The 12,749-nt window shown below is 32.3% G+C and overlaps 1 protein-coding gene across 4 annotated transcripts in view; it reads left to right on the top strand.

Moving 5' to 3' along the window:
* ERBB4 (erb-b2 receptor tyrosine kinase 4) overlaps positions 1-12,749 on the top strand; it is a 1,123,927-nt gene that overhangs the window by 890,213 nt on the left and 220,965 nt on the right. For all 4 annotated transcript variants that reach the window (XM_036858278.1, XM_036858280.1, XM_036858279.1 and 1 more), the window contains 2 exons: positions 4,101-4,233; positions 8,508-8,630. In XM_036858278.1, coding sequence (XP_036714173.1) covers positions 4,101-4,233; positions 8,508-8,630 — 256 coding nt within the window. The remainder of the gene's footprint in view (positions 1-4,100; positions 4,234-8,507; positions 8,631-12,749) is intronic.

The raw sequence follows: 12,749 nt of genomic DNA, 5'->3' as shown, positions 1-12,749 counted from the left end.
TACTATATTTTATTTGTGATCTGTTATCTGGAAGGAAACAGATCAATGAAAGAAAATATTTGGATGTTTATAAAATCAGCTTCCATGATTCTCTCACATTTTATATTCTCCAGTGAGGAAAAGCATGGTTCAAACAGAGTAATGAATAATAAGAATACATCTTATTATATGAGTAGTATGGTTTGGGGAGACACTACTCTTCTATATATAACTGTTTAAAATAGGTAACTGCATTCAAGGCAGTAGAGTATAATGCATTGTGTTGTCTCTGAACTTCTAAATGAAATTGTGAAAACCAAGTTACATGCTTTTAAATAAATTAGTCAAGTTCATTTGTGATTCAGAATCCTTATTATATCAGTTTCTATGAGTAGACAATATCAGTTTCATTATACTATTTCTAAATCACAGAATAAGGTAAAATATCACTCGATAGCATCCTTTTAGAAAAAGCTTGCACTTATCACTTGTCATGTCCTATCTTGTATACTTTAGGGGATCCCAGCGATTTTTAATGGACAGGCAAAAGACAGGAAACAAATAATAATCCTATTACAGATAAGGGATTACAGAGTATTCTAGGTCTCTTGGTTTTGATTTCATTAATAGTGTCACATTTTAGCCTCTTGGAGGCTACTCTGACTAACATATAAGAGGAACACACCCTCTTTCAGGAATATAGCCTAGTTGGCAATAGTCAGCATTGAGACCTAGGAGGGATATACAGTAATTTAAAAAAACAACTTAAGTAGCTATATCCCTTTTATCCAAAGGATCCTCATAAAGAGTGAAGCATTAACTCTCAGGGAAAAAAAAAAAAAAAAAAAAGGGCATCTATCCTACACCTACAAATATCTAGGAATCATCAAAATTGCGGGGGGCGTAGGAAATGTGTAAGTAGTGTAACTTTTCAGGTTAGAGTGGTCTTATAAAACATAATGTTAATTGTAAGAAACATAGTGGTAATTAAATGTCTCAGACACATTAAGCTACAATGAATAGAAAATATCTGCAAAAGCACTTAGATCATAAAAGTGGACAGGGAATAGCAAAATGAATTCTTAATTGAAAAGATGCAAAGTAAACATTCAAAAAGAAAAAATAAGGAAAAAACAAGGCCATTATTGTAAAACTAAGCTTTTAGACAATGATTTATTTTTTCTGTATTTTTCTTAAATTTAATTAACTTTTATTTCAAAGGGAAAATAAATATATTGGAGAATATTAGAAAATGCCCAAAAGTAAAAATACAAAAATAAGAACACTAGAGTCATAGTGTCTTATTGTACATTCTTCCAGATCTTTTTACACACATATACGTGTATGTGTATATGAATTTTTTTCTGATTTAGATCCTACTGTTTTGTAACTCAGTCTTTTCAATTTCTGGTCCACATCTTTACATGCCAGCACATTTTTATTTCATCTACTATCTAATCCATATTCTAATTTCTCAAGTTATCTAAAAAATTTCTGTACAGTTGGCTTGTCCATGCTAGAGTCCAGGCCAGGGTTGCATTTCATGTCTGGTTTTGTGATTATTAAGTCTTCTTAATCAAGATCAGTACCTTTTTTCATGATATTCACTCATTAAAGAGAACAAGCAAGTTTTCTTATAGAACATTGTCCCTTTTCAATTTAATTGGTTGCTTCCTTGTGGTTAATGTTCTTTTTCAAGAGTAACTTCCTCTGGAATAAGAAGAGTGTGGCCTCTTAAAATGTCCAAAAAATCATTTATGTATGAGTTTTAGGTGCAGAAACTCTAGTTCTTTACTTCTTCAGGTTGGTTGTACCTTTATCATTCCTGCAGAGTGGTAAAAGAAGAAAAAAGCTAGAGGAATGCAAGTCAACCAAGGAACTGCTGAGGGAAAATATCAAAACTAAAAGCTAACTAGAAAAATCATAGAAATTACTGTCTATTGAGTTTTTGAATGTTTTATTTTCATTGCCATGACTAAACTAAGTAGTAATGATATGATAACTGATATCCATCCAAATTAGATGAAAAAAAAAAATAGAGTCAGGGATCCTGTTTTGTCCTATTGAAAGTGATCATTCTTAAAATGAAAAAAAAAAAAGAATTTTCTTTTAATTTACAGTGACATTGACAAATATTGTCATAAATACATACCATTTATTCTTTTGCAAAATAGATAAGCAGAGGAAGTTTAGAGTTTAGTTCAAATCCACAATTAACAAAATACTGGGGACTATTCTCAATCATACATAAATCCTTTGCAATAAAAAATTGGGCTCAGGAAACAAAAATACAGTTCTTTTTATAGTAGTGACTTTTCAGAGACATGTTAGGCACTTGAGCTGAAAATTATGCCTTGGGTTGAAAACCAAAATATTTTCTGAAATACATATAACTGGCATACCAAAAATGTGATCTTACACACACCGAAACACATCACAATGATGAGTTTGTTTCCGTACTTTAGTTTAATTTTCTCAGCATAGATTTTTAAGTCTTTAGAAAATTCCATTTAGGAAAATCTAGTTGAATTATAGCAACATTTCAGTATGCTGTAGGACTTTGAACTGTCAGAAAACAACCTTTAGGATGAACTACATTTTAAGGTTTCTTTGCAGTTTTATATGACAATAATATAACAGTTATAATGTTTAAAAGACATGACTTAATTTATAGAAGAAGTTACCCAGATTTTTTCCTAGAGCTCTTTAAAATTTAAAAATTCTATTTAGGATCATCTGCTTTCATTATTTCCGATCTGTTTTTGAGCAAAAGTTTACCTTTCAAGAACAAGTAATTTTTTTTTTTTTTCTGAAGGAGGGTAGCTGTATAGAGTAGCTTCTTCTATAAATAGGAATATAAAATATAAAACACTTTACTATGGAAAGCATGAACATTCAGGGAATTATTTTTTAGTTTTGATATCTATCACGACTTCATAGTCAACACCTATGTGTTTTACTCTGAACTGTTTGCTATGGCATATGAAATTAATATATTTCAGGGCTTTGACTACAGAAAGCTCATAGATACTACTCTACTCTAGAACAAGAAGTTAAGACCATAAACATTACTTTTCAAGCAAGCAAAAAATTTATCTTAGAAAACAAAAAGTGATCAGTTTCAAAATTATACATTAGCTAACAATATATTAGAGAAACATTTTAAGAATAAAAATCTCCAGTCAATTTCTTCCTAATCCCTTTTTAATACTATTTACATATTTTTATTTATTACTTAGTGTGTAGACCTCTTTCATGGGTATATGATGCTTAGTCATACTTTTAATAATAATGCTTACTCCAGTCATCATAACTCTGAAAACCCATCTGACCCAGTTCTTCATCTTTCTCGTACCCTTTGTCCCAGCAAAGTTGCCCTTGCCAGAGTTTGAAATAGCACTTTTGTCAGTGCATCTCTCTGTTGGTATCTCTGTATACCAGAGGTGTGGGGTTCACAGGTCCTCAGAGCACTCATTTTTGGTTTAGAACAGTAGTTCTCAATTGGCAGTGATTTTGACAGACGTTTGGCAATGTCTGGAGACAGTCATAACTAGAGGATGGAGGTGTTGCTGGCTTCTAGTGGATAGAGGCCAAGGATGCTGCTAAACTTCCTAAAATGCAAAGGACAGTCCCCAGAATGAACAAGTATCCAGTCCCAAATGTCAATAGTGCCACTGTTGAGAAAGCCTGCTTTAGAGAAAATGTTGAAAATAATATTATAAACCACAACACTACTATTTAAATGCATTTCTACTTCTTTATAGATAAAAGTAAAATTAAAATGATTTAAAATGATGCTATATCAAAAATTTGGCATACATTCTTCATTTTGTTATCAAATTTTACATTTTTTCATCAAATGGCATGTTGTGGCTGCTCATCCCCAAAGATTACTTGTCTGTGCATGGTTTATTATTAAAAAACAAAGCAAAACAAAGAACAGGTACAGTTTTTACCATGAGAAAAGTTTTTTGAAAGCTTTAATGTGTTTTTAATTTGCATTTCTTCTAATTGACTAGACTTGTGATATGTGGATAATGGCTTGTCCAACTGCTTTTTCCTCTTCCTCTGTCTTTTCTCTCTTCACACTTTCTTCTTTTCTTTTCCATTCTGGTTGGCAGGACTCCTCTAATTGCAGCCGGAGTCATTGGCGGGCTCTTCATCATGGTCATCGTGGGTCTAACATTTGCAGTTTATGTTAGAAGGAAGAGCATCAAAAAGAAAAGAGCCTTAAGAAGATTCCTGGAAACAGAGGTGAGGTGTTCATTTCTTCTCAAGTGTTTAGGGATTTTCATTAGGTTTAGAAGGTTTACATACTCAGTTTTTTAATCCAAGAGAAAATTCTATTCAATTTCTTGCTGAGGGTTTATATTTTATAGTATGGTATACAAAGTTGAAGGAAAATCAGAGTATATAATAAGTGTAGTCAAGGCAGGCTCATGGCTTGAAGAGGGCAAATAGCAGGGGTCAAGGAAATTATCATATTGGGCCAGATCTGTTTCTTTTGGAGACAGGGGTCCATTAACAAGCTCTAGGATATACAAGTAGCAGAACTAGAAAATATCTGAGTCAGAGAATATCTCAGTAGCAGAACTAGAAAAACGTTAGAAAGCGATAGAATTTTTTTGGTTTAAAATAAAGCCAGATCGGCAAGAAATTTATGCTTTAATTAGGGTCATTAAATTGGTAGCCACTGATCTCATTATAGCAGCAGTGAAAAGATGAGCTTCAGGATAAAGCTTAGTTTTGTAATAACATAGGTCTTATCACACTATTTATGAGATGAATTTAATATTATGATGTTAGTTATTGTGAATATGTAAATTATCCATAAAATACTATAATTTTCTTTTGTATTGCCACACTGAATTCTCTAGCATGCAAGATGATCGTTTTCACCATAAAGGTTATAGGGGACAAACAATTGCAGAAGACCATGCGTTACCATATCCTTCTCAACTCGAATCCTACCTCTTTCTGCTGATACACGTATCCATGCCTATCAGAACATTTCAGAGCAAATCCGTACTGAGACAGTCTGCCTTCTTTGCGTTTGTTTTCCATCTCACTGTCAGTGTGACAGTTTGACTTTTCCTCTTAACACTGAAAGGAATGGGAATATTCATTCATTCATATGTTTCTCACACTGATAATGAATTAAATTTTAGCTCTTTTCCCCCAAAAGTTAAATCTAGATAGAATTATTTGAAGGTTTCAGAAAGCTACTATATAGTTACGTATAAGAAGATACTTCTTTCTAATGATTGAAGTTATCTGAAATTAAATGGGCTGTCTTATCAGTAGACACGTTCAAGCATAAAAATGGTAGTTATATACACGGAGTGAACATAGTAATGATTCTGACTTGAGCTGGATGTTACACAAGATCAACTTGATCACTTTCAGCCTTGTACATGTGAACATGAATAAAAGTTTGGGCACAGCACATGTACTGTGCATATTTTCAGGTTAGCTAGGATGGTGGAGGCAGGTAGAATTCTCCCTTATGGACAGCTTGAAGCAGTCACTGAAAGAATTTTGAAAAGTGAAGTAAATAAACTAGAGTTGGAAAGGAATGAAAGGTTTGGAATAGCAGTGGATATTTAGGTGATTGAATAAATAGAAGACAAATTCTGTCTCTTAACTATGTGTAGGAAAAGCTCATTGCTATGAAAAGAGTTGTTTTGTTTTGTGCTGTTAATATGGTGCTTTCTAATAATGCCCTCCAAATTGGCATTTCATTACTAAATAAATGCATACTGATTGGTTTTATAAGCATATTCTATTTTTTTATAGAAAGTTATCGCTTAGGACTAAATTAGCTAACTGTTGAATTCTCATCTTTCTCTCAGTAAAAGTAAATAACTGTGATTTTCTACCATCTAAATAGAAGAGGAATTCTTAAGAGGTTCAACTTAAATTCTTAAATACTGAAGCTAGAAATCTGCCTCAGATGTGAAAACTTTGTTAAAGCATGATATGTTGTTGGAAGGTTTTTAAAATTGATACACTTCCCAAAATCATGTTGACCCAGATTGTCTTTTTTCTGTTGCATGCACAAAAGTAGAAAATCTTTTTTTCAATATACACTTATTGAGATGCACTATAAGCTTGATGCTTTGATAGATGCTGTGATTTAGAAATGTATTAATGAGATATAATCCTATCCCTTGAAGAGTGACAGATTTGGTGCCTATATTATGACAGGTAATGTTCCAGAGTTTTCCACCTATGTATATACCATTTCATCCTTTAACAATCTTCTAAGATAATTATTGGTATACCAATTTCACAGATGTGAAATGAAGGGCCAGGAAAGGCAAATTGCATTCTAAGCCTGTAAGCGGCAACAATGATATACAAACCCACAAATTTAAACTCAAATGTCTTTCTACCATACTGGGTCACAAAATAAAACTGTGCTCTTTTAATGGTATAATACTCAAATTCCTGGGGAAAAAAAAATGTGTTTGTAGAAAAAAATTGAATGATACTTAATAAAATTGTGGGTAGAGTTGTAAAGTTTTCAAAATATGAAATTATTGCACAGTATATGCATATATATAATACATGTATATACATTTTTAAGTCTATCTAGCCTAAACTGCTAAAATCCAGTCCCCAATCTTGCATATGATTTTTGTATGACTTTTGTATATGATTTAAAAGTTTTATAACTTTTAAACTTATAAACTTTTATAAAAGTTTCTTACTGTATACATAGTATGTGTATCAAAATCTACCAAAGAAATTCTGCACAGCAGGATTCAAATGAATGGGATCCTCTGCAGGAGATTTTTTTCAGATTTGTTAAAGAATTGTGTGACTCTTTCTCAGATTTATGGCACTTGAATGCAGTTATATGCATTATTACAAGATAAATTTGAAATTGAAATAAAAGTGTATTAGTTGCCACACTGTTAAAAAATAGCTTAAGAATATTGATAATTTGTATCACCTTTCCCAAATTCTTGCTAACATCCCTAAACTTTACCTACATTCAAGATTCTGTTTAGCTAATTAAGTAGACCATTATGTTCACAGAAGCATGATAATAATAACCAAGCTGAGGACCGCAGTGCAGTTAGCCTTATAAACAGACATTTTGAAATACTGTGGTAGTTTTCAAGACAATGTGAGTAGGAGTAGGCCTTAATTATTTCCTTATGCTGAGGGAGAACAAGCTATTTGTCTGTGTTTAAAGTTTAGTTCTTTTATTTAACTTAAAAATAAATTTTAAAAAAGCTCTTGTTTCTCTGACTTGCCTTTTTCCTCAAGCATAGATAAAACTCTAAAATTTCAACATACAGTATAAACTTTTTGGTACCCAGAGTCTCTCTTCTGTCTACATTTTTGTGTTCACATAGTCAAGAAATTGGCACACATTTACGTACCTTTCTCCTGCTTACCCCTCCTCTCTGGCAATGGCATCTAAACTATGACATCTAAAATTATCAGCCTAATTTTACCCCTTTTGGCTACCCAACCCACTTTAGGATCTGGTATTTCCCACCCTAATTTCACCCTTCAGACCTGTCCTTCTCCCTGTATTATTCTCCTTCATGCCTTGCTCCTTCTCCCTGGTGCTGTGTCCAAACTGTTCTTCCTGGTGGCAGTGTCCTCCCCCATGTCCATCCATTTTTATTATCTCAAGACCAATTTTAACGTGTGCCTCCTTTTAGGAAGCCACAAAAAGCAAACCTCACTCCCCAGTGGTTATTTTATTCCTCTACATTTCATAGAATTCATTTATGATCTAGAATCAATTCATAGCATTTTAGAATTTTTAACCTAGAAGGTGCTCTAGGGCCTTGCTACTTAAAATGTGTTCAAGGACCATCATCATAAAGAGGAATCTCCTGGAATTCTGTAAAAATGCAGATTTCAGCCACAAATCCATATCTACTGAACCAGAATCTGCATTTTAACAAAAAAACTCTGGTAATTCATATGTACATGAAAGATTTAGAAACACTGTCTTGGTGTATTGACATTGTGCTAACTTGTTTTTTTCTCTTCTGACATGTCTGTCCTGACTTCCCTGCTAGGTATTAAATGCTAAGAAGGTAGCTTTTTTTAATTTTTAAAAATTGTATTTATTTAATTTTTATGTATCGAATTTCCTGAAATGAGAAAAAATTCTGATAGAGTACACTGGCATAAGTAAAATCTCTAAGTCTTAGCTGAAGTTGTCCAAAAGGAAGGAGCATGAAAAAGTAGAATTAAGAGCCCCTAATTAGTCTCTAAATGTCTATAAAAAGTGGGAAAAAAATCCCCTAGACTAGTATGCCTCAAGGTAGGTACACATTTGTTACTTGTGTTCACCCAAGTGAACAGCATGAGAAGAGAAAGGGTAGTGTCAGAAGGAATTGTGAGTGATCCATTTTACAAACATATTGTTTGTCAAGGAAAAGTGATCTTGTGTGTGTTTTCTGCGTGTGAGAAAGTGAACCAAACAGAGAGAAAAAGAGAGGAACACTGATTGTTGGATCGAAAGTTGTATAACCTGTACTCTTTTTGCTTTGTAGTTGGTAGAACCCTTAACACCCAGTGGTACGGCGCCTAATCAAGCTCAACTACGTATTTTGAAAGAAACTGAGCTCAAAAGAGTAAAAGTACTTGGTTCAGGTGCTTTTGGAACTGTTTATAAAGTAAGTAGAAAATAACACATACCATCAGTTATTTTCAGTTTTGTTTCAGACTTGTTTTAAATAATAGCCAAAGTTATTGTTCTAGCCAACCTAACTTCCTCTTTAATATTCAGAGAGGAGAATCTTTATAGTATTGAGAAGTTGCTGAACAAATGAATTCATTAATTTTTATTGACCAAACTGGGTTGGATACAGTTATGAGAAAGCAGGAAACATGAATGCAAAGCCAAAATATAATTCATTCTCTCAATGCCTTCTGAGCTCCTTTTGATATCATCTCCCTTTGGCAAATTTGTCCTTTTCCAAAATACCCAGATCCAACCCATTTTCCTTTACCCCTACACAAGAGGAGATCCCCAAGAGACCTGGGCAATATGCTCTTCTTTCTTTTCTCTAAGTTCAGGTTAGCTAGAAGGAGAGGGTGACAACATGGGTTTTTAATAAGAGAGATATTTCTGGAAAGGGAGAGCTTGAATGATAGCATTTGCATGTTTACTTATTTAACTTAATTACAAAACCAATTCAAAGGCCAGGCCCAAGGTTAATTGTGGTGAAATTTATTTTTAATGGTAAACAGCAAGAATAAGAAGCTCTGTTGGGATAGTACTAAATCCTTGTAATGTCCATTACTTCAATTCCCAAAAGTTTCTCAAAGCTATATGCAACCCTACATTTTTACAAATACGTTGGCTAAAATATGTCAGATCTTAAGAACTTTACATCTTAAAATGTTATTTTTTTATATTTAAGACAGATTTATTTAATGGAAATTATTAACAATTGGAATATAAACCTTAATTTTCTCTCTTGAATTTTCCAAAAATAATGTAATCTCTTTAAAATAAAACTTTTATTCTATGGTCAAAATGCAAAAGTTTCTTAATCTCTTGTTCTGCATATTTTGTTCAATTAAATTCAAAATTATTAGCTGATCTTTTTTGACCCACCTCCTAGAGTAATGAGAATAAAAACAAAAATAAATGGGACCTAATTAAACTTAAAGGTTTTTGCACAGCAAAAGAAACCATAAACAAGACAAAAAGGCAACCCTCAGAACGGGAGAAAATATTTGCAAATGAAGCAACTGACAAAGGATTAATCTCATGCTGCTCATGAGCTGCTCATGCAGCTCAATATCAAAAAAGCAAACAACCCAATCCTAAAATGGGCAGAAGATCTAAATAGACATTTCTCCAAAGAAGACATTCAGATGATCAAGAAGCACATGAAAAGCTGCTAAACATCACTAATTATTAGAGAAATGCAAATCGAAACTACAATGTTATATCACCTCACACAGGTCAGAATGGCCATCATCAAAAAATCTAGAAACAATAAATGCTGGAGAGGGTGTGGAGAAAAGGGAACCCTCATGCCCTGTTGTTGGGAATGTAAATTGATACAGCCACTGTGGAGAACAGTATGGAGGTTCCTTTAAAAACTAAAAATAGAACTATCATGTGACCCAGCAATCCCACTACTGGGCATATACCCAGAGAAAACCATAATTCAAAAAGACACATGCACCCCAATGTTCATTGCAGCACTATTTACAGTAGCCAGGACATGGAAATAACCTAAATGTCCGTCAACAGAGAAATGGATAAAGAAGATGTGGTACATATATACAATGGAGAACTACTCAGCCATAAAAAGGAATGAAATTGGGTCATTTGTAGAGATGTAGATGGACCTAGAGACTGTCATACAGAATGAAGTAAGTCAGAAAGAGAAAAACATATTGTATATTAATGCGTATATATGAAATCTGAAAAAATTGGTGTAGACAATCTTATTTACAAAGCAGAGATAGAGACACAGACAAGACACAGACGTAGAGAATAAACATATGAATACCAAGGGGGAAAGGAGAGTGGGATGAACTGGGAGATTGGAATTGACATATATACACTATTGATACTATGTGTAAAATAGATAACTAATGAGAACCTACTGTATAGCACAGGGAACTCTACTCAATGCTCTGTGGTGACCTAAATGGGAAGAAAGTCCAAAAAAGAGAGGATATATGTATATGTATAGCTGATTCACTTTGCTGTATGGTAGAAACTAACACAACATTGTAAAGCAACTATACTCCAATAAAAATTTTTTAAAAAAATTATTAGCTGAGTACCTAATTTGAATGTAAACTATTCTAGGCTGACTTGATACCTTCTAGTCTTCAAATCCTTTTTATGTTTAAAGAGACACAATGTATCCTATCTGTTTCTCTATTTATATTGTGCTAAGAAAAAAATGGACTTCCATTTTAAAAATAACTCAATCTTGGCATGTACCTTGCATATAGTCACGATTATATTTTTAAAGATGATACGGTCTGGAAATTGAATTTTATTTTAAATCATGAATACCATATAACTCAAGACTAAATATTATCTAGTGACCTCAGAAGGGAAAATATTAATAGTATTTTATTATTATTTAATAATAAAGCTTTATTAATATTTTTGTTAACAACACTTATTTGCTCATTGTCCAAGAGTGTTGCACATTTATTGAAATTACCTCTATTAAAAGCTTATTGAAAGTTCCATAAGTATGTTTAAATTTATGCCTACAGTGTATATGGTTGACCCTAAGTTTTAATTAATATATTAGTTCTTACAAGGACATACTGTCTTAAACTTTAAAGAATTATTCTTGACCACAGAAATTCAAGTTGGCTTAGCCAATTACTTGGTTAATGCTTCCTTCTGGTTGAAGATACACTGTGTTTAAACATAAAAGATTTGAACCAATATCATGGTATCAGCATAGTTGAATTGTGGTATGATGGGGCCTGGAAAATAATGACTATACTAATTTAAAAAGCAGTGCAAATTAATTCACACTGAATGTATATTCTTATTTCAAAATTATACTTTAGGAATATTTTAATATTGATGCTATATCTTTATAAGGTAACCCCCTCTGTGGTTACTTTTTTGAATAACGGTAAGCCTGTTCTCCACCCTAGTACCATCAAAAAGAAAATGGGTCTTGGGCTTTTTTTTTCTCATTTTTACATTAATAATTTACAAAAAAAAATTATACCACAGGGAACTTGGCTTATTATTTTGCATTTGAAACATAGATTTCCCTATTCACTCTAAGAACATAACCCTTAAATTCAACTTCTAAAGGTTAAAGTCTTTTTTTCTTTATTATTTTGACTTTTTAATAATTCTTGTGTTTAGGTCTTCTCTTATATTATTACCACTTTGGATAGCACAAATACATATGTCTTAGCATAGAAGTACTAAGTGAAAAACTTTTAAAAATATTTTCTTTATAACTAAAACCAGCTGATATTAAGAAAAACAGGAAGTGGAGGTGTTCTGCTCAGGAATACTAGACTATTTTTTTTTCTTCCTTTCATTTTAATGTTAAAACTGGCCTTAGAAGACATTTTTGATGTCAAGGCTAATAAATTAAAATTTGAGATTATTTTTTACATGTAACCTCATATCTGCTTCTGTGTTCCTTTGGGACGATACACTTAAAAAAAATATTCTTGTATAATCTATGCATCCCTGTATTATCAGTATCATTATCCTCATTCAAATGATTGAATTGTTTACTCAGAAATGCTGTTATTTAGCTAACGTTGTACTTTACCCAAACCCTGCCAACTTTATACTTTCCCACAATGCACAGGTCCTGTTCGAATATAATTATTTCTCTATAGGAAGAGAGAGCTTTCAATGACTAATATAAATATTTTATATTACTTCAGAAATAATAAAAATCCTTGACACACACCCACAATATTAAATAATATAGACAAATTAATATGTGCTCAATACTCCCTAGTACTTGCCTTTGAAAACTAATTCTTAAACAATCACCTTAGAAAATTAATTCTTAAATCAATCTGAATTTTGATACATAAGAATATGCATTTTTATTTCATTTTATTTTTAGTTGCAGAAAAATTACATAATATTAAAGCTGAAAAGAACCTCCAACATTAATTAGCCCAGTCTTCTAAATTACAAATAAGACAATTGAAGTTCAAAAATCAGAACAGCTTTCTCAAAGTTGTGAGAAGTTGATGATATCATCCAAGTCAAATATTATTATTATATATTATTTCAATGTTTTTTCTTTTTCTTT

Source organism: Balaenoptera musculus, chromosome 7 (assembly GCF_009873245.2).
Source record: "Balaenoptera musculus isolate JJ_BM4_2016_0621 chromosome 7, mBalMus1.pri.v3, whole genome shotgun sequence".
Taxonomy (NCBI): domain Eukaryota; kingdom Metazoa; phylum Chordata; class Mammalia; order Artiodactyla; family Balaenopteridae; genus Balaenoptera; species Balaenoptera musculus.
The sequence above is the reverse complement of the archived record's forward strand: the minus strand, read 5'-3'. Positions and strand labels throughout refer to the sequence as shown.